Raw genomic sequence first — 23,730 nt, 5'->3', positions numbered from 1 at the left:
ACATATTACTTTGCAACAAGCAAAAACGGAACAGTTAAAAAGTAAGTATTAAATCGCATACTATTTCATTCTAATTCCTGATGAAAATTACCATTTGGCTGATGTGAGCTGCATTTCAATAGGCTTGTCCCTTTGTAACATCTTCACAAAAATTTGCGGTAACAATTCTCCATCAACCGACACTGCAAGCAATGAAAGAGAACTCAAAGTAATTCTTATTCAGCCAGTCAATAAAATGAGTGTCAAATAAGCAACAGCAGCATTATACTTACCATTTACAAGAGTCATTGATACCTGTGGGTTTTCAAAGGCTAGAACTGAGAAGCATTTCAATGCTTGCATTCGAACCTGCATAAAAACATAACATAGATGAAGTATAAATGTAAATGCAAACTTAAAAGCAAAACTGGTCTATACTGCTGTATAGGCTTGTAGAAAATAATTCTGTATAATCAATAAGAAATGTAGATGATGAATAAAAGGCAGATGGAAACATCTAACTCACACCTTGACTCCTGTGATCTCCCTGTTGGAATTATCCTTCTGTGGGGTATGTTGTGAACTATTTGTGAAAAAGACAAGCAAGGATAAAACTTGGGAACCAGACAGTAAGAAATACTGGTCTTATTTGTGATGCCCCACAAATGTGCAAACAACAAGAATGGAAGTATCATAACAATAGTACTGTTTCTTTCCAGGACTCATAAGTACATAAGAGAATCAGAAATACATGTCGCCGAGATTTATATTTCAGAAGCTTTTAAAGGTGAATTTAATAAAATGTCTAAAGAGAACCATCCAGCTGAAGTGATTCTAAACTAATCCTAAAACAAATATATACCATAAGTTTTATTGCTGTTACACAGCCTCAGATATCACCTGTACAAAAAAGATTGACAAATTTCTTCATGCTGGATCTTCGTCCTCCAGTCCAAAACCATGTCTTGGTTTAATCGAACAGTATTTCATGGTTGCCTAGTCACTCTAGACTATGAAGTCTCTATAACCTCTTTTTTGACACAGGGAAGACAAACCATTACCATCTTCCCAGATGAAGAATCTAATTTAGTTCAGACATTAGTCTTTGACTTCACCTTCTACAGTTACACATATTTAAACTATGTCCATGTCTTTCCATATTTCTGTTACCACATTCTTAGTGTGAAAAAGCAAAAGGAACAAGATTTTGACCTAAAGAATCCAGTCAATGCAGAAAGCACTTACTGCAAGTTAGGTTTAGGCCCATCCCACCCTCCTCAACAAAAAGTCTTCGAAACATGGAAGTCCAAGGGTAGACAACAACAGCAAAGACAATCACACTTTTGTGCATTAATTTTATAATACATAATCACAGCCATGGTCAGATCTCTTCTCATCAGTAGTAGTGAAGTCTTAGTCAGGAGGAACAGACAACAGGCTACCTGACTTCAGAACAAAAGCCAGGTACTTTTGTTCCATTTACTTTTCAGACAATCTAATGAATATAGTGTACGCTTCAAAGCGGCAGGAAACAGAGACTGTGTATCGAATAAGCACTGAAAAAAGTCAAACCCACAGCTCAAGAGCTGTATTCTTGCCAGAAGGAAGTCAGGGGCGGGGGGGTAAAGGTTCTAATGAAAACAACTGAAGTCTAGCTAGAAGGTAGCTATTTTATATAATATTGCTCTATAAAGATATTAAAATTACTATGATGACTACTTTCTTTGCTAATAATGTCTACTTAAGGGCAATTAGTTCAGTAGTTACATGAGAAACAGGGAACACAAGCATTTGGAAAAATATGTAAATATGGTCTTAAAACCATTATCTGTAATGCTGCTGTAAAAGCTGTAGTCCTTTTGTGTTAGACATCTCACCAGTGGTGAAAATGCACACTTGTAATCATGTAACATATGGGAAAGATACTCATAGAATCAGCTGGCTATGGGACAATCCCAAAACCAAAGAGTTTATTGAAAAATAATGGGCAATTCTCTTGGCAGACCTAGACAAACTCTTCTCATGGGGACCGAAATCCCATTTTGAGGGTTTCTGCTGTTTATTGATGTGGTCTTATTGCCTAAATCATCTGAGACACCTTACTGGCCTTTACTGTAAGTATTGAAAAATAGGCAAAGTTTTTAAATGCTGTCTTTTCCTGTTAAGTTCTTATTAGGTTGAATGTTAAGAAACTGTATTGAGAAGTATGAAAATGAGATGGCTTGTATTCTATAAAAATGTATCCGTTACATTAGAAGTAAGAGAATGTCTAAATACTGCAGAACACTAAGAAAGCAGCTAAGACCACAATGAAGCTCTTAACCCCAGGAGTATTAACAGAGGAAAGTGTATGAAGAGCAATAAAAAGCAGTTCAGTATGTACACCTGGAATTTAAAGGCCTGATCAAACTAGCAAAGGAGGAAATGAAGAATACTTTATACATCTCTCCAGTAAGGTAGGACTAAATATATATATTTTAATGCAACGCTACATGTATCTTGTTGATGAAAAAGCAACTTGAAAACTTTACCTTGCTCCAATTTCTTTGTTTTAAAGCAGCTCTTTGAAAAAATTAGGGAAGGTTTAAAGCCATTAGAAAAGGTTCCAAGCCAAACACAGCTTAGAAAATTCACCTTACGATACGGGGTAAAAAAGCTAATGGGAGAAAGAGCAAAATATTGCCTGATCATGGCAAAAACTAATTAGTACAGAAAGACAGAAAACAGAAGTTTACCAGTCTCACTAACAAAATATTGAAGACCACAAACTTCCTACTGGATCTATAAAAAAAACCAAAACAAACCCTAAACCAAACAAAAAGCACCACATATGAGATTAACAAGCCCCTGGAACAGGGCACCAAATTTCCCTTCACTTGAAATTCTCATTTAAAGATTGGTTTTCCTGCTGAAAGATACTTTAATTATCAAGAATATTCTGCATTGGGCAGGAGATCAAAATAGACAAGCACAATTATCTCATCTAGTCTCAATCAACCAGTGAACAGCATACTTTCAATAAAATAAAAATGGCATGATAACATATCAGATATTTTGTACTAGATATTGTAATAAGAATAACTCAAGATAAATTGGGATACTTTGAAGTGTTTCTTATTTTCAGAATGACATTCATACTTTTTGGGGGGAGGGGGGGTAAATCTATATCTTCATAAGAAAGTCCATGCTTAGAGATCATAGGATTGGCTTCAGACAGATTTCAAAATCATTTGCATAGCAGACATCTGTTAGCCCCCAAAAAAACAAACTACACAGAAGAGCCTCAAAGCATTTTATGCACTCAAACATTTTATTAAGTAATCTACAGCAGACTCCTAAGGCTGTGCTCAGGATTTGAAATTTTGGCCTTAGACTGAAAAGAGCTAGTTGATCCTCCTTGCCACCAAGTTACAAGTAGAATATAATGCTTTTCCCCAGAGATGGTATTTTCAGATAGTCCAGGATGGACTTCCAAAACATAACAGAGGATGGAGCCGAGACTCAGGAGATTCAGTGATCATGAAACACAGGTACCTGGTGGCCTCCACACATTCCATGTCCATGTTTTCACAGGTATGACTTCTGTTTAGGACAACTCACATTTGCTTCTCTTGGCTTAATTTCTTTTCCTCATTTATTGTTCAACAAATTAGACCATTTTTATTTGGTTGCTAATTGACTGTTCTTTGGATCAATGAAAGTCAGCTCTGTTTTAATTAACGGTGTTTTAACTTTACAGAGCACTCCAAAACAATAGGTCTCATTTTCATAGAAATCCATACAGCAAGTAAAAACAACTGTTATTCTAGAAATATACATTATACCTGTTTATACTTCTAGTTCATATGCATAAACATTGTTTTTACAATCTTCATTTGGATCCCTTTCATAAATATATGTAAAACACCAAATAATTTTAATGTCTTACTTTGTAGGAGGTGGAGACTAACAGATGTGCAATATTCTGAACAGCTCCATGGTTAAATAAGATTGTCTGGTGATCTGGACCCTTCAAAGGAAAACATAAAACACGATTTATCTTTTTAAAAGAACACATAAGAGGTTTCCACTATCTGCAACTTATTGTTAAGTATTAAAGGTAGATTTACTAACATTTACTTTGTAATCAGTTGGCATACCTAATTTTTTTTTAAATAAGTAAGTCCAACTCTTATTTTTATAGCATTTGTCCTTTTCCGGTAATCATTTCCACTCTTTTCTTCAATAAGCAATGAAATTAGTTTTCACAAGTGAAGAAACATGGATAGAGTACTTAATGTTTCTATTCTTCATATTGGAAACAATCGAAAGCTCCTGATTTTCTCTACAAATTGTATAAGAGATCCCCAGTTACTAATGTCGTCTTCACTGGTAATATTAAGCATTTTCAACAATTCTAACTTCAGAAGAGAGTGAATTCATTTTAACTGTTTCCAGACAGAATGTGACAGTGCTTTGAGAACAGATTCATATTTTCCTCCTACAGATTATTTTAGTTTCAAACATATTTAGCCATAAATCTAGTCAGCCATCACCCATTTATTGACTTCAAGATTTAAGTCAACAATGGCTGATACATCAATATTTTTCCAAGATTTAAAAAGCATTTGGAATTAAACACAAATACTGAATTTTGCAGTAGAAAGGTCTCAGAACTTCTGTAGTGTGACAAGGCTCAATGAGGTCGGAAAAAACAACATGAAATCTCAATGGGGCCTGCAACCCTCAACCATCTCTTGTGAAATCTGATCTGTGACTTACAAACATCTCTTTAGAAGTAGATTCATTACTCTAGTCACATTTGCATTTAGCACAGACCATGCGCAATTTAAATTCAGCTTTTAGAATGTCACAGCATTAATCATACCTCAATGCATTTTCTTGACTAATCTGCAAGTGAAGAAAGTATCTTCACTCCTTAGTCTTTTGTTCAAACCCAGCTGAGTTTATGGGCACATCTATACACCCTAGTATGTGACATTTTATTTTCACATTTGAGATACAGCTGAAATCAGATACCTCTTATATTCAAAAGAACATTTTTTAGAACATCCCTTACCTCTAAGAAAAAAAGCATAAAATTACTTTTAGATGTAACATATCTGGTGCTTTAAGAGATGCTTCAGCTGCTACTGACACCAAGAGCTTTCTACCAAAAAATGCAATTAAAACAGCATGGTTGAAGTAGGAAAACAACTTACATTGGCACACAGAAGTGGCTGAGGCAATGATTTAAAGCCGCAGCTATGCCAGTGTTGAAGCTGAAGAACAGATATTAAAATATGTGAAAAAAATGAATGAAATTAAAGTAAAAGAAATCATATTGACCTAGATAGTTTTAGTAATTCACAAGTATTAGTGATTTTTCAATGAGATGTAGACAGTAAATTCTGTGCAAACAAGACGAATGCATGTACAGAGGTAACACTTGGGTGTATTCTTAGTTGCATAACTAGATGTACACGAAAATACCTAATCTGTACACATTGTGTTTGCACACACCAATCCAGTTTATTTAATGCACAATCAGGTTAAGCACTAATCCATAAATAGGGACAGCTTCAAATATAAATGTGCAAACTTGAGAATACAATGTATCATTCCTTCCTAATTCCAAGCAGCTCAGGCACCAATTTAATAGCAAGGCCTTTTGCCTTTGTTTCTCTTTGGGTATACTGACAGAGTTCCAGGAGCCAGTCCTATTACAGTAATCTTTTTCTCCAAGTATGATTGAATGACATATTTCAGGAATAGAAATCATGCTTCTTGCATGATTTTCCATCATAAAATGTCAGTTTTCAAGAAAGCAGTAGGATAGAACAATGTAACAACTCATTCCATAATGAAGTTTTAGAAGCAGATATCTAAATGCAAATGTACCTTGGTTCAGGGATCCAGCACCAGGCCTAAGATCACATAAGAAAACATTCTCAGAACGGGTTTGGGAGGAAGCTGCCTTGATTACAGGCTTTATCCTGGATCTTTCCCAGACACAAGATTTTAATTTTCAACTGGTGGTGAAATTATTACTTACGCAGAGATGTCACCACATTCAAATATAAGTTCCAGAACTATCTTTTCAAATTATTCATACAACCATGTGTTTCCAAATGCATACCTTATCTTTTTAATTTGACCATTAAAATAGTAACGCTTACCTACTCACATCACTTTCTCTGGAAACAAATCAACTGTGATAGAGAGAATCTTAAAAAGTAAATTTTGACTTGCATTTTAACATACCATGTACATCAACCTGATTTCAGTTTACTTATTTGCTTATATGTTGATAGAATCCTAGCTCCGTATGTTAAGAACTGCATCTGCTCCCCCTGTAAATCAACACTTTCCCTTGCTTAGGATGGCTCTTCTCCAGGGTCAATCTTTTCCATCAGTTAATTTTAACTCTAAAAATGCAGTGAGAAGCAGTAAAAGTAAGCAGTAAAAGCAGAAAACAGCAGCAATATGCTAGGAACTGAATTAAGGATTTCCTAGCTCAAGAGAACAGGTCTGAGCTTTTCCAGGGAAATTTGAGCAGGTGAGAAAAAGAAACCCGAGAAGCCCAACCAAACACGACTCTGGCAAGGAAGAGAAAAAAATGGATGCACAAGATCTAAGCAGAGAACAGTATGCAGGAACAAGGAGGGTAGGAGCTATGATATGTCACTATTAGTTTAATGAATAAATCTACTAAGATGAGGCAAAAGAGAAATAAAAGCATCAATACCTCTTATATGCTAAGCCTTACCTAAATACGAAAGCTTATAGCAACTTATTTCTTCAGGAAAAAAATTAGAAAGGTTCTCTCACTCATGTTTCTTTTGGGGGGAAGATGGAAGTCTTCATTAAAAATGTAGTGAATACTGAAACTTTCAGTACTTAATTTTTTTTTTTAAATTATAAGAACATACTTTGCCTATCCATATAAATCAGAAAATCCCCTGCAAATTCTGCTTCACTGTATTAGATGTATTTTGCTATGTCTGAAAATACAGCAATTGACTTCGATAATCAGACTTGAAACACAAGAACTAAACAAAAAAAAGAAAGAAGGGGGCATTTTAGATTTATGCTGAACAGCTGCATTTGCCTGGGCAAGAGAGAAATGAGTTCTTGATCAATTTAACATTTGTGACGACCTGTTTACTCAACCTCAAATATTTTTCTTTGTTATGCAGCTGTTTATTCTGTAAATGCAACTATTTCCTAATAGTCATACCCATCACCCTGCTTTTGTTGTGCATTCGTGTTTCTATCTGTTCACACAATCAACTTTCTTTCCAAAAACATTCACTGTAAATTTTGTTCAAGAGAGATTTGGGGGATGGAGGAGGCATTCAAAACAGTATAGCGAGTTCATAAGACCTTCCTTACTCTACTCTTGCTAAGTGACTGGGCATTTGCTTTGTTAACAATATATTTGATATGCAAGTCACCAGGAGTTAATGGAGCTACAAGGAAGTAACTCATTTGGAAAAAGATGACAATAACTGTTTTCATGTTGGATTAATTACCTGAAGTTACTCAGCAGTTCTCACACAGCCAACAGGGTTTATACTGCTACAGAGCTAACCCCTGGTTGTATAAACTGACTTCTATACCACCCCATAATCAGTCCTGTGTTATTTTTCTTGTAAGCGAACATGGCCCTATTTTCACCTGTTCAAGCTACCCAGCCTATTAAGGAGACTTTCAAGGGCCACTTAAACATGAGATGCCTTGTTGGTGCATTTTTCTTCTTAAAATAACAAATTCTTTTTCTAGTATTAGCTATAGATCTGAACTTCCACAGTCCAGTGTAGGATATTGTCTTAATGTTTTCTTTAAACAATTCTATAAATATTAGTAGCTGAGTTCTATTTTTATATCACACTAACTCTACAGTTTTCAGTCCTCAGTTTCACTTAACAGAAGAAATGCAATTGGATGAATGTACATAAATAACTGTCAAGGTAGAGAAAAACACATTTTTAACAAAGGAATAATTCAGAGTTCCAGAAGAACTGGAACTCATCCAAGTGATAATATAGAAGGATATTTTTGAAGGCAAATACTTACAAACTCATAAATTTTGGAACTTTTTCATTTGTTAGTCTGGGAGATAAATATGATCTATGATCTTTTAGTTTTAAACTGTTTCTAAAAGGGAAAGATGCTGTACAAATCTGATTTCCTACACTGAATTATTTTGATACAGTTACTGTATAACCCATGGGTACAGTAACTACCAAAAAACCGCAACAATACAAAAAACAGTGGTGTGTGGAAACTTGGAGGGGGGAAGGGAAAGACAAAAACCTCTGTTTGGGGTGGGGTTGCTGCTGTTTTTAAATTAGTTTTCCCATATCAAGAGAATTGCATTATATAGCAGGAATGAACATGTAGCTGGATAAACCTGTAACTGGTAGAGCTCAACTGAGAAGAGCATTTTTCTTTCTCTCAACCTACAGTACCTCTTAGAAAACATTCTCTGGGTTTAAAACAGCTGTCTTGAAAGCAGATGCAAGACCTCTGCAAAGAGATGCTCACACTGTCTGAAGACTTCCAGAGAAAAAAAAAAAATAAGCCTTCCAAAATTCATACTGGTAATAGTGAGGATTGGTATTTGCCTAGACTGTTGACTTTATTAGCCAAAGGTATAAATATATATACGCATACCCTATAAAAAAAACCACTTATTTGCATATTTTGTTTTATTGTAGAGAAACATATATCAACCCCAATAAATCTGTCAGCAAATCCAGAGCGATCCAGCAATGATAGTTCAGTCATTACTGTCCTAATGTTCCTGCCACAAAAGGCAGTATCATCTTACACAGTTTCTTATATGCCAGAAACACAACAAGTTGCATAAAGAACATGTATTCTCTTTCTTACTTTGCAGCAATGTGAGAAGATCTGACATATGTATTCTTGTGTATATCGAGACCTACTGAGCAGTGCCATGAGGTGGGAGATAACTGTAGCATCCTGGAAACAAGTCATAAAAGAAAAAAGTATTAACACTGTATTTCAGCATAGTTTCTTCACAGTTTGTTACTTAAAAGAATACTCCTGATTCTGCATTCAGTGTTCTCCCTTCCACTGAAACTTGTATGGACACAGGACAAGAGCATTAAAGTAGTACAGGAGAGACTTCAAGGCATGAGTGACAGTTCTGAGCCAAATCCTCATGGAAAAAATAAAAGGTCAATGCAAGTTAGGTATAAAACTTCTGGGATTTGTCTCCAGAATCTTTACTTTGTGAGAAAACAATAAAAGAATGGGGAAAAAAAACATACCAACTGGGAACATCGTCACTGAAAGCAATTACTCCAGGAATTGTCTTAGTATCTTCTTACTACAAGTGTAATTTACTTACCTCTTCATTTCAGCTCCGAGCAGAAAAGAGCAGCGAGGGGAACAAAGTGCCAGACTGAACAATGTACGGTCCACCTTGAATTCTGTGACACTCTCTTCCTAATCAATTAATGAGGGTAATAATTTCCTCTGTCTTTAAGTCAAACACATGCTATAGACGCTATTAGTATGCATGACACTAATGACAGAGAATTCCAAATAAATCAGCAAAAGAAAATCATTATACTGAAGTTCCCTTCTGAAAACACATCCAGTTACTTAAGCTCTGTGATAAGTTACAAAATTACAACATTTTAAAGCTTTGAGTTACTTTTACCAGTGCATTTTAGTGGCAGCAACTGCAGTGATATTAAAAGAAACACTGGTCATTTTAGTTTGGAAAGGTGGTAAACTAAATTACTTCCATGAGACAAAGGGTGCTGAACAGGGGAGACAAAAGACTTAATGAGTCTTCCTTTCCAAAGAACTTATGCTATATTGACCCTATATAAGTAAGTCAGACTCTTTGTTTTACTTGCAGGAGAATGATAAATTGCAACCTTCTGACTAGGGAGAGGTGGATTAAAATTACAGTAAAATCTTCATGCTCCTCAGCTACTTTTACAGTAATGAAAGTAGCACTAGCCTGATTGTTTTAATGACTATAGCTTCAGAGATACATGGCTGTTTATAAAAAGTTTTATCTCCCAATTACTTGGGAAATTTCCAATCACACTTTTTTATATTAGCAAAACAAACACGTATAAGTCTCTCCTATTTGTATATATATTTGAAATTAGGCAACACTTTGCAATTTTTTTTTATTTTTAACATTTTATATATATAAAATTTAGCAGACTTACTTTAGAAAGCTTTGCTGCCAACAATCCAGCCTTCTTATTCTCAACAGAAAACAATAGGACAACAGAGCCAAGAAACACACTGAGAATAAAAACAACTTGTTTCTACTGCTTGTTTCTCAATAACTGGAAAGGATCAATGTGCAACAGCCTCATTTGCCATTTCAGCATCCTATAGAGAAAAAGTTACTTACCAGAAACTGGAGTTCTTCCAGGTACACCAGCTATATATCCATGCTCATTGCACACTTACGTGCATAGGAAAAGCAAGGGACAAACTATTCTAAGCAGTATTCTTAGGGTCTGGTTAACAGTAGTTCCATCTGGTCTTCTGCCTTTACATATGGCGTATATACAAATACATCTATTTCTTTGCAACTTCAGAACCCAAAGGCCTGCAAGGAACTGGTTTGGTTGCAGGGCAATAGCGGACACTAAATCCACAAGTATGTTGTAATAGCGCTGATGGTCATAAGCATAATGAAGTGTCTCTTGACTCTCTCTTACCACCACAGAGGTAAGCCTGCAGTGGTGTGTAAACTAAGTGGGTTTGGGGCATATGCCAAGCAGAGCAGCAAATTTCCATGAGAAACCAAACAGAAGCAGCTAACAGGACAACCTTGTTCTCAAGAAAAACACATTACAACCTTACAAAGTCATAGCAGGTCCCCAAAAGTTTTAAGTGTCTCCTTCTTTGAGTTAAAGCACAACAAACAGACAATATACCCAGGATTCCTCTGTGGTTTAACACATTTGACCCATTAAAACAGTCTTGTCATTTTCGGTAAATCTTAGGCAGCTGAAGATATCAAGCCACATTAGTGTTCAACACAACATACATATATACATGCTAAGAGGCTTATCAGCGATAAAGTGCACCTTAGACAAAACAACCAAGAAGTCAGGAGGGTAGGGGGAAAAGAAAGGAGACACCTCAGGATTCAGAGGCAGTAAAGCTTAAAAAGAAAGGAGCTTCAAAATGTAAAATGCAAGACCTGGAATCTCCTGCAGGGAAATCACTGAATAGGTAATCTGGCTTATTTAAAAAATTGCAACTAGAAGGATGTAAATGTTGGTCTAAAAGTTAAAGTCTAATGAAATTGACAGAGATGCTGCTCTTGTCAAAGATAAGACGTACAAGAATTCACAACTAAAGAAATATATGCAGAGTGAGCCGAGTGAAAAAATCTGCACCAGCTCAGTAATCCTTAGCCAGAGGAGATTCCCATGAGCTAAAAAGGATTCAAACTGTCACTGTGAAAGAAGCATAGACAGAGTTCCCTAATGCTAGTAGCATATGTTTTTTCTATCTACATGATCTAGAAAACCATAGAACATTGCAAACTTTGGGGATGTCAGCAAGCATAAAACCTAGATATTGGGGGGGCAGGGGAGAAGAAAACACATTTGTCCCGTTTTGGTCTCTTCCACCAAATAGGTGGGGTTCTAATTTATAAGCACCCACTATTATATATTGCTTTGTAACTGTATTTTGTCCTTACCTTAAATTTGGTTTTCTCTCAGCTAACCAGGAAATTCTAGATAAGAATTTATAGATATCAGTATCCATTCAGGTTCTTAGGGAGAACAAGAAAGCCAAAGGAGTAGCAGCTAATTTATTTGCTAAATCATAGGTGACTATCTTGCAACCAGATTTGACCATCACATCAATCGGGTAATTCTTATGGACTGCTTTGTGCAGCTGTCTTGTCTACAGAGAGTTATTGGCAGGTACAGATCTACATTTTTGTCAGGCAATGAATACAATTCACTCACATGATCTGTCACCTTTATCACATGACCAATGCGCATCTGGATACTGAATAATGCTGCCAACTTGAAGTGGTCCTATAAAAGGCTATAGGACTTTCCCTCCTTCCCTCAAGCTTGTTTTATTTTTAAACTTGAACTGGTGGAATTGCTTATGAAAATCACATTTCAGTGAAAATACATAAAAATAACATTTACATTATTCTTCATCAACTAAGAAAGCACTTGAAATTTATAAAAAGTGCAAGGCAAGCTTTGTATCAGGAGCCACTGCAAATCAACCTGAAGCTAGAGTAGTGAAGATTTCTGATGCTATCTTTCACAGGTTCTACTAGAACATATCTTCCCATATCCTTGTTTTTATCTCCCAAACTATGAATAAAAATATATTGCTTTCATCTTTGAATAAAATAATTATTCAGTTAAACTCTCTTATTCAACACAGATGAATGCATAACATCTCTCTACCTGTATCTAACACCAGGGAAAGAACAAACAAACTTTTATTTCACGTCCTAACCAGTGACACCTCCATGCAATATAGTTCAGTTTCGCCTAAAACTTCAACAGTATTGATCACAAGAGTACTTTTGGCTGCAGTTTGATAGATTGGAGAGTTTTAGTAAAGATATAAGTGGACAGAAATTGAGCCTCTTAACTGTTTGGAAGCTCTACTATAGAGTTATAGAAATGGGAATAGAATGGCACACAGTGATTTGTATAAGATAACATTTTACTGACCAGTGTGGCATCATGGCCCAATGGCAAGTTCCTGGGTAGGAAGGTGTTCATTTTGGATGATGAAAAGCATTTTAATTTAGCATTTATGAGACTGGGCTGTTCCGATACCAAACATTCTGACAGGGCATTTTTGGCAATGATGTTGTATATATGATATAAGGGTTAATGAATCCTTGCAATCAACAGAGTAAGGGTTCCCTGAAATTCTACCAATACATAAAGAACTGTATTATTAGCTATTCTGGACTATAAAAGGATACATTTGAGAAGCAATTCTTTGGAGATATTTTTTACACACGTTCTCATTTTGTTCCATCAAATCAGAAATGTTGTGGGTATGAAAAGGTTAAAAACTCTTGGAAAGTTGCAAGAGTGCTTCCTTCATGCTTGTGAGAAAATTATGTTAATCTTGCCCCTTGATTCTGCTAAAATATATCCAACTTTTATAATAATTTTGGTATGTTTCTCAGAAACTAATCTAGAAAAAGTAAAAAGATATGTGGACATTACTGACTTCCAACTAAATGCGAATAGTAATTATGCGTCAATATGAGACTACATAATTCCACTTTTTCCATATTAATATGTAAGTAATGAAGGATCTTTCTAGGAACCCTAGTAAGCGACACTGAGTCTACACTCATAATTTGCAGTTAAAACAATGAGATTCACAAATCCATCGAAATGTTGTCTGCTAACAAAGACTGGTTCCAGGCAACTTATGATAAATACCTATATATCACATGTACTGTAACAAAATTACTGCCCATCCAAACAGAATTACAGAATTCAGAAAGAATTAATAGAGTTGCATTTACCTGCTTGGATCCCAATACATACCTACTTTCTTCATATTCCTTTTTAATATAAAAAAAAATCTGCAAAATCTATTCTTAAAACATTTCTTTTTAACAGAGGATTATTATTCTTTTTTCCCAAGTCAGAGAACTGAAATTCTTATATTCATCCAAATAACTTAAGTTCAAGCTCTCTAAGTTAGAATTCATCATTTTACAATTCTCATTTTTAGGAAACAGTTCAGATTAGAGAATATTTAGCCTTGTTGCATGGGCTCAGCCATCACAAACGGGAGGAATGAAAGAAGTAAGGCATTAGAAGATGACCTAGATTCCTCCTTTAGTAACTGTGTATCATTGAGCCATGGTGGAACACATGTACACTTTGCAGTGTGGTTTCATTGCTTGCTGAATACCTGGCTGTTAATCAGTGTAACATATCCTGCTCTGTCCTGCTAGCCTTGTCCTCGAATTGTTCCTCCTCCCCTTCATCAAGCCTGGTCGATCACCAGGTGACGTCAGGTTTTCCATTTCGAACCTGAACAGTAAGGAGGAATGTCTTTCACTTAACATTACTAGCTGGAAAACGTGAGATTCCTGAAACTTCATTCCTCATTGTCTCAACAGCAGGGAGAAACTCATCCTGATGCAGTGCCTTCATTCTCCAAGCTTCCTGCAAGGACAGACTTGTTCACAGCAGAGAATGTACCTGCTATCTGCCTCTTCCTTCAAGGCCAGCACAGTAGCCACAGCTAGCAATTTCTGAATAAAATTGTAGCTGGGTCCCACTGAGGAAGGAAAATGGGATCACAACTGAGAAAAATCTGTAAGAAAACAAGCTGGAAAGGGTTTCTGCCACTGAATCCATTCTTTCTGTTTTAAATAGAATAGCAAGAGCTGAAGCAACAGGCTGTGAGTCAAACTGGATTTGACCTCGTGTTTAAATCTATTCAGCAAGCCAAAACACACCTAGCTACATTGAGCTGGCTAGTTCAGATGTACAAAACACCTCCAAATATAATCTTACAATTTAAAAAAAAAAAGTCTGCACATATATCTGCATCTCAACAGATCTCTCACCCTGGGACTCCATGTCATTCCTCATTTCCATTTGCAGGATGGTCACTAAATAGGTCTCAGCACCAAAGCCTGCACCCTTCCAGTGAAGGAAGTCTCCACAAGATATGTTTACCTGGCACAGCAGGTCTGGATACAGCTTACTGTTCTGCAGCAAACTTGCTGTAAGATCTCAGTATCAGACACTAAAAGCCTGGTCTTTTTGAGAGCTCAGTGTTCATTCAGCTCAACACACATATGGATGGGTCTTCACATTTTCTCAGTACAGGTCCCAAGTTCCTACAGGAAACAGCCCAAATGTTTCCACCTCTGAAGAACTATTTTGTCTTTGGAACTGAACATAATTGCTCAAAACTGCCAGCAGTTTATACTTCAAGCTCCTATCTATAAGGAAAGGTTCAAAAGGGAAGATATAGTTTCTGACACCTAGCATTTCTGCTGGGACAACTATTCAAGTTACTGTGGATGACGTGTTTTTGGGTTTTGGGGGTTTTTTTAAATGAGATTTTATGTTTATTCTCTCCCAAACCTATTACAAACAGAAAAAAAATATTTTCAAGGCCCTTTAAGCAGCTCTCTTTAAAGCACCTGTGTATGCCAGATCTTAAGTGAGAGGTCCTCTGAAACCTCTAGAGTGACCATAACATCCTTGGAGACATTGAGCTAAGTCATAATATCTTGTCTTGGAAATAGTCCTGGCCAAGGTTTGAGAGACAGCATCCTCCATGCAGTCAAACTGCGAAGAAATTCTGGGAAAAGTTGCTATCTTAGATACAAGTCAGGAACCAACTTTTCAGAAGTCTTCTCCACAACTGCTGGACAAGAATGAAAAGCCATTGACAAACTTAGTCTCTTACCTTTCAAAATAGGACCTGTTAAAGGCAGAACTCGAGAGGCTGCTGAATAAGCCCTTTCATTCATTCAAGATCTGAAGCTATCTGGAAATGCTGACAGTCTCCCTGGAGCTGTTGTGATCAGAAACAAAGAGGGAGCAGGGTGGCTAAACAAGAACTTTTAAGTTCTTCCTGTTATTATCAATGTCGGAAAAACAGAGTGTCTGCCATAAAGTGTTGATGTGGCCCATAATTACTTCTTTAATTGCAAAGACAATTTCTCAACTGCTGCCTTGTGAAACACAGCTGGCAGCAGTGGGGGTTGCGGCTATACCTTGCAAAAGAGAGGAAAAACATCTCTTCTTTTCAAAGGATCTGCATTCATTACTTTTCAAAGCATGAGTTTGGGTATTCCCGTAAGAGAAGCAAAAAAGAAGCTGATTTGCAGAAATATGACCTTAAGCACAGTCATAAAATATTCAACTTTCAGGTGCCCAACTGGATTGGGAGATTGGAAAACGGGTATTACACAGTGGAAACTAAAGAACAAGGGCACCCTCACCAGATGATCATTTCCTGTAGCTATGGTTAATTAAGGAACATCACATTTGCCTGAATAAGGAATGGGGTGGCAGAGTTCTGATGTCATTGTTGTGCAGCAGAGAAAACAAAGGATGAAACAGACAATCCAGTATCTTAAGCATATTGTTCCCACAATGTTAGTGGTAATTTATATGCTAATAGTGGTTCTTTCACATTTCTGTACACAGACTTCCACTTCCTCTCCCTTCAAGATATCAAATCTCTCCTCCAAATAGGGAGCAATTAATAGTCTCTATTGAGCACTGATCCCAGGAAGAGGTATGGATTGTTAATGGAGATGATCATCTTAACCCCTGACTTTGGATGCTGAGAGCAGGAAGCAGATGCCCCTGCAATTATGAACTCTTAGAGGCCGACTTGGGGGAATCTGGGAGCATGAAGTGGAGTCAAAGGAAGGAGCAGAGACACAAAGAGGAAACTCTCAGATCACTCGGGAGAGGTGCCTTCAGTGGTCACACAAACAATCTGCCCTGAGGGTTTCCTTGCTGAACAATCAAGAATCAACTGGGGAAAAAAAAAAAGGCAGTGAACAGTGGAGGACAAAGCTGGCTGATTATCTACACATACTAAATACAAGGGTAAGCTGTGAAGAGCTGCAGAAAGACTTCATGAGATGGACTAATTAGAAGACGAAATTTAGAATAGGTGTATGGTAAAACTGAGTCCATGGAAAATAACAAGTTTACATACCTATTGCCACTCTGGAATGAAAATGTAAGGAATCATTAGAAAAGGAATAGAGAACAAAACAGACATTACAGCACTGCGTAACAACTAGACAAAAAAAAAATCATGAAGAAAATCTATTGAGGACTAGGAACATACAGAAATTGTCTCTGGTAATGACAGAAACCCCCGAACCATAGAGAAAGTATGAAATCAAAGGCCAGCTGTGCCCTTCTCTACAAGCATCAAGTCTTCCTCAGCAAGCGACAGAATCATCCCCTTGAGTGGTGGGACCAGAGTAGTTAGCACTGTGGACTCCCAGTTACCCTCAGAAGTTGGATCTGCTCGGTGACCTCCAGCCAACAGACTGGTGCAATGCTACCCTTTTCCTAGCAGAAAGCGATTGCTTGTACAGTACGGTTTTCAGGTCACAGCCTGCTTCATCCCTTACACTGAGACAAAGGAAGAGGGAAGAGTGCAAATCCTTCTTTCCCTTCCTTCCAAGAGACAGTGACTGATTTTGGGCAAGGCCTTTTGCGTCTCTGCTGCCAAGAGACAGCACTACCTTCAGACAGGGCTCCACATCAATGGCTTTGCCCAGTCACCTTAACAAGGTCAGCACCAATAGCCTTATTGCTCACATGCTCCAAGCTGAACTCAAGATTATAGCAATAGTGGAGGACATTTTCTATCCTCCTGTCAGTTAAATGTAAACCACACATATATTAACTAAAAGCAGAGAAATTTTGGAGGTGAAACTCTTCCACATGAAGTGCAAAAACTAAGCAAGCACCCTCACATCTGGTGTGGGAGGACAGTGTCAGATAAAATTTTAAGTTTCAGAAACTAACTTTTGCCAATATAGCTGTGATAATGATATCTGTAAATACCATTTAGAGATAGTTTTTACTCCTTAAGATTGCACGCGAGCCTGAAAATCTTAGGTTTTTTCTTTATCAGTGTGCTACCTTCTTGACCATCTCTTATCAAATATTGCTATAAATGTTAGGTGAGCCAGATGCCTTAAACGCAGGTGAGAAACGCTAACATTGTTGGCCAAACAAGTCTTCATTACTACTGCAGACAACAAGACCTTTCACTCCCACCAACTCTATAGGTTTTAAAAGGACATAAGAATCTGCTAACAACTTACTGTGTATAGTAGATCCTCTGGAGTTACAGGACTGATGAAAATGGTACGGAGACATCGCAGGCAAGCTTCAATAAACTTCAAATCTGGCGACAGTAATCCTATAAATATGGACAAAAACTACAGTTCAGTTTCATTCTCTTTGCTTATTTGAGTACTTTAGGAACATTTACTAACATAGATCCATTAAGGGAAAAGTACCTTGCAATAAGGCTGGGATAATATGGCAGTCTAGTAGGGATTTGACATTATTCTCTGTACCCATTGCAAGGCTTCCAAGGACCACTGCACATTCTGTTCTCAGTTCTGTGCTGGAGGTTTCTTGCTGAAGTAAATACAGCAACCTGGAAAGAGAATTATTTTTAGAGGAAAATTCAGATGGAAGAGAACTTTTAAGTCTAGTAAAAAAAAAAAATCTGAATCCTGCTATGTAAAGAAGATGAAGTCCTTAAAAGAAAGATGAAGAGTGAACAAGAGTAAGACGAACACTTTATTCATAAGAACCTTTTTGCACTCTGTGTTCCTACACAGATTTTACTTGCTGTTATGGTAGAAAAATACCGCGCTGTTTTTTCTAGAAATGTAGTGTCACAGTACTGACATCCAGGATGAGGTCTTTCAGGATACCAGGAAGATCCCAAATTTCAATTAAAGGAAACAAGTCTACAGTTTGATGTCAATGGGGAAGGGAACCTCATGCATCTCCCCTAACACCTAGGGACATGATTACTGCTATCATGATGATTGTTATCTTTGACAGTGATTTCTTCTGGGTCACAGTTGCAAAATAATTCCATCATCAAGCACAAGCATGGGGGCTAAGAGTAATCTGAGTTTTTAACATTGAGAAATGATCATATATGAACATAAAGAAAGCCCAGAAAAGTTTTATGTGCTGGAAGGCAGCTGAATTGCAGCTAAGCAGGATCACTTCAAGCCTAAAACACATCTTGCCAAATGCATACCTTGGGTCTCAATCAATTTGGATTCTTTATACAGTATCAAGATACCTAGGAGCCCCTTTGAACATATTTTAGATTACATCAGTAGCACCTGAATCACAGCAGAGGTCACCGAACACTTTCAGTCTAAATTTGAGTTATGCAAAGAGCCCAGATAGCAACCACATTCCTACCTCACATCAGTACAGAAGATAATCACTTGAAGATTCAGATGGTTTATAAGCTTAAGATGAAAACCGTTTAACTAAGAGCTCCCACATTACATACAAGTCTGAGCAAAACTTTAACAGGTAAGATGACTTGGACATTGAGATACAATTCTCTCTGTATATGTAACATACACAGTCACTTTTCTAGATTCACTGAGCTAAAATATAAATATTCTCAATTTAGTAACACACTACTCTGTCTAGTTTGAAAAGGTCTCTCCTAAAGCCAGGCAGTATACTGAAGCCTTCTCCAGGAGCAAAAAGGAGACAAAAGCCAGCTTCTACCCCACTGCTGAAAGGAACAGAAGTAGTTACTCAGGTAAATAGATCCCTAAACAAAATGTCCCAAAAGCTGACTTCCTAAATCAAAGGCAAGGGAAAAAATAACTGGAAACACAGTAGCTAAATGCAATTTAGGTACATGGGACTGGAAAAGCCACCAAGGGAAGTGCAAGCAGCCCCACACCAGACAATAACACAGAAGAGTACTTCTAACACACACTCCAAATGTTTCCCAGTTACATAAGGCAGAAATTGCTTCTTAGAATCCCCTACATTTGAAACCTAAAGTAAAAGGCCAACAGACATAACTACGGCATGTCACTGGAAGAAAGCTATGATCAAAGGTCTCTTCAATATCTATAAGCAGCACATTCATTACATAAAATTCAGACTATCACAGGCAGTAGATAATTTACCAAGCTCTTGGAGAAGGAGAACAGCAAAATAACCCCCCAGTATTCCCTAACAATTTATTTGGATGAAAAATTTTCTGATTGCCAATCTGCTAGGAATCTGCTTTGCTCTAAACGCAGGTTTGACAGCAGCCAGAAAGTAGAGGTGTGCTATTATAACTCAAAGCACATGTGTACCCTTTTTGAGATGTAGCTAATCTCATGATGGAAAAAAGCTCCAAAACACAAACACATACTAAGGAGAATATAATTTCTTCCTGAACACAAACAAAACAGTTGAAATGTGGCACAAAATTAATGTATGAGATAAAAGCAACCCCAAAAGCACAGATCTCTTTTCTCCTTTCAACTTCCTTCGGATTCAAAGGATCAGACTGGCATAAATTCAGAATGGCACAGATTTCCAGAATCATTGCTGTTTTCTTTAATCCACTCCTTCCACAAACTTAATCAAACGCATCCAGGTTCTTTGCCCCTGCTTATCTATCTGAAAGGCCATTTATTCCTGATATTTAGAAACCTCTTCTAATTTCTTGTACAAATCTATTCCTGACTAATTTACATCAATTTAGTATTGCATACATATCCTTTAATTTGTGTAATTCTTCTCATTTCTTACAGCGACCAGCTAACGGTCCGGAGGCACTTTGGCCCAGACTGCCCACATGGCTCAGTGGAGCTGATCCGCTGTTTGTTCTTCATTTTATTGTAAGCCCCTTTAATATTGACAGAGCAAGGTATGTAAAAAAGGCTCAGATTATCAGCTGTTCCACAAAAGCTTATCTCACACATCATTTGTGCAAACTCAAAATTAAGCATACCTATATTATTGGCTTGTGGAAAAGGAACAAAAATTATACTTAAGGCAATTAAATTACATGTTTCTAAAGCTACAAATTCTGGTACTGTATTCTTTGAAGTATAAGCTGTGCTATGTTCAAGGTAAAGATTAGTGCTGTTTCTGAAAGACTACAAAAGAAGCAAAATACATAATCAGTCTTATGCAAAATCATCACAAAGAAAAAAAAGCATTCCACTTTCAATCCGAATGGGACAGAATAACCTTGCATTACTATTACTTCTTTATAGACAGCTGGTTTTGGTCTCTGCCTTCTAGATCAGGTAAGGATAGACAGGAAGCAGAAGCTTCTTTGGTAATGTACAAATGCACTGGGTGATGCTGGCTAAAATTCATCCTTGAAAAGATGTTAATTTTTTTCTGGACACTGAGCTACTATATGGAAAGTGCAATCTCATCTACTGTGCTACCTCTGATTGACATTCGCTAATTGCCAAGAAAAATCCCTTATTGTAGAAAATAATTTGACAGGAATTACCGTGAGTAGATCAGAACATGAATTAATTTATTGCAGTAACCTGTACAGCTGTTTTATTTTAACACCAGAGATTTGACTTTACTCGACCCTAACTTACACACATACATTTTGTAAGCTAATGTTGCAGAACAGTTTTCAATATGTTCTATTTGTAACTCCACTGCTAGAAACAGTTACCTATCTTCTATAATCTGTATCACACTATTTCACAGCAAAATTTCAACTTTTTTTTTCCCTGGTATTTAAAAAGCAAGCTGACAGATTTGTCTTTAAAGAGTTGGCAATTTAGAAAACACACTGACAACCACCCAGACCAGCCAAGAACAGAAATCAGCAGCAACATACATATAATCTTTCATCTCTGCACGAGGAGTAAAGAATAGAAAGTTTTAAGTCTGTTACCAAAATGATTCAGCTTCAGGTATAAGTAGTTTATTAAAAGTTACTTTTTACAATTATTTTAAATGATACAGTATATGATACAGTAATTTTAGTAAGACTTAAGGCACTTGATTCCTACTATTTTCACTATGCTTTCTCAGTCTGCTCCTTCAAATGTGTAAGTGTTAGAACTCTTCAGTGATGGTATCTGTAAGGACATATCCAGGCTCACCCCTACCTATACTGCAGTAAGCAGATCTACTTATGATGCAGGAACATAAAACTGAATCGTAGTTTAATTCAGTATGTACAGAACAAACATGTCGTCAAGCAACATAAAACAACCTCCAAAATGGGAATAAAAGGCTCCATTTTTCCCTAAATCCTCAACCATACCCCAAGACAAGTGTTGCAGCAGCATGCTTTAAGTTGGGTTGGTTTTTATGGACTAAGCTGGGAAATACGTTTCAGAGTGCTGGGGCAAAGACAACTGGCCACTAGCATCTGTCCCCTTCCTGTGAGAAAGGCCTCACTTACACATTATTACTGACCACTACTAATTTGGAGATATGCTAAGCTTCATTTCAGAATTATCTGAAGAAGCACTGTTACAGAAAAATACCTATTCTTAGATTTAAGATCCGCAAGGCCTCTCCCCAACCAAGAAAAAAAAAACCCAAAACAAGAATCAAGACTAAACCAATCCTTTCACTGATTATTTTCTAACAAGCTTAGTAAGCCATTCAACAAGCTTTTCAGACATGGGGTTGTCTGGTGAATACTAGGAGACTCCTCCGATGTAAGTGTTGGGAAATATGGATCTAATTACTAATTAAAACTTGTCACTAACAGTCACTTTTTTTTAAATAGCTTTCAATAACCTAGACGTCAATTTAGAAATGCAAGAGTATTTCATTCCATTTTCACTATGAATTCCTGAAAACCTGCTCCAAGATGCATCTTCCCTGTATAGATCACACCAATAGCCTGCTCTGATTATTAAGGACTTCAATAAATAATCTGTTCCTTATATCCAGAAATGTTCACTCATAGAATAGAATCATAGAATTGTTTAGGTTGGAAGAGAGCTTTAAGATCAAGTCCAACCGTAAACCTAGCATTGCCAAGTCCACCACTAAACCATGTCCCTAAGCACATCTACATGTCTTTTAAATACCTCCAGGGATAGTGACTCAACCGCTTCCCTGGGCAGCCTGTTCCAAGGCTTGACAACCCTTTCGGTGAAGAAATTTTTCCTAATATCCAACCTAAACCTCCCCTGGCACAACTTGAGGCCATTTCCTCTCGTCCTATCACTTGCTACTTGGGAGAAGAGACTGACACCCACCTCGCTACAACCTCCTTTCAGGTAGTTGTAGAGAGCAATAAGGTCTCCCCTGAGCCTCCTTTTCTCCAGGTGAAACAACCCCAGTTCCCTCAGCCACTCCTCATAGGACTTGTGCTCTAGACCCTTCACCAGCTTCGTTGCCCTTCTTTGGACACGCTCCAGCACCTCAATGTCATGTCCTAAACCACTTTTTTTTTTAAAGGGATTTTTACAAAATCCAAACGCACCTTAAATTCTGAAGGTTGTTCTCTTCCAAAACAAGCAATTGCTATTTTCTTTCCTATTAACACTCTGCACTTGGAACAGATGTTACAGCTACGTTAATATTAAATAGTGAAAATGAAACACGCTGACTATAATCTATAGTCTTTCTATGTGTTTAAAATGGAAATCCTTAACTAAGCTTTATAATTAGTGAAGATGAAAATTTAAGTTCCGATTTTACATACAGTAAGTTTTTGAAATATTAATAATATCCTTTTCTAGATCTTTAAAATATGCTTGTGTTTCAGATGAGGTTTTCCACGGAGTTAGACATCCATATTATAACATTTTCTGTTTCTTTCTTTAAAAGAGAGAACTGACACCAAGTAACATTGAAAATTAAGTAGTTAAATGACAAACTATAAAATTACAGAAAGTTTCAAGTGAGGAGAACCCATATAATTGATAAATGATGAAACTGTGCATTAATAAACTGTTGTGAAACATTAAGGACAAAGACCACATCCTTCTATTGTCACAAGAAACACAGGGATAGCACACTACTGTACATTCGGGACTGGTCTGTTGTTTCCAGGGTCTAGCATAGACAAATTCAGCAAAGATGTTTGTAATACATTCCTCCTGTGTATTAATATTAAAAGGATAAAAAGGTAGAAAAACAGCATGTACAAGCAGGGGATAAAAGGGAAGGTCATAATTTGGATTTTGGAAATTTAAAAAAAAAATTACTAAGGTACTTGTTCATAGTCCACATTTTT

General features: G+C 36.9%; 1 protein-coding gene across 7 annotated transcripts in view; it reads right to left on the bottom strand.

Moving 5' to 3' along the window:
* ARMC8 (armadillo repeat containing 8) overlaps positions 1–23,730 on the bottom strand; it is an 82,160-nt gene that overhangs the window by 29,087 nt on the left and 29,343 nt on the right. For 5 of the 7 annotated variants that reach the window (XM_076341739.1, XM_076341741.1, XM_076341744.1 and 2 more), the window contains 7 exons: positions 18,017–18,159; positions 17,819–17,916; positions 8,857–8,949; positions 5,181–5,240; positions 3,908–3,988; positions 273–348; positions 92–182 (listed from right to left, as the gene is read on the bottom strand). In XM_076341739.1, coding sequence (XP_076197854.1) covers positions 92–182; positions 273–348; positions 3,908–3,988; positions 5,181–5,240; positions 8,857–8,949; positions 17,819–17,916; positions 18,017–18,159 — 642 coding nt within the window. The remainder of the gene's footprint in view (positions 1–91; positions 183–272; positions 349–3,907; positions 3,989–5,180; positions 5,241–8,856; positions 8,950–17,818; positions 17,917–18,016; positions 18,160–23,730) is intronic. The other 2 variants (XM_076341740.1, XM_076341746.1) reach the window with 2 other exon arrangements.

Source organism: Aptenodytes patagonicus, chromosome 6 (assembly GCF_965638725.1).
Source record: "Aptenodytes patagonicus chromosome 6, bAptPat1.pri.cur, whole genome shotgun sequence".
Lineage (NCBI taxonomy): Eukaryota > Metazoa > Chordata > Aves > Sphenisciformes > Spheniscidae > Aptenodytes > Aptenodytes patagonicus.
This window is presented reverse-complemented; position numbering and strand designations above follow the sequence as displayed.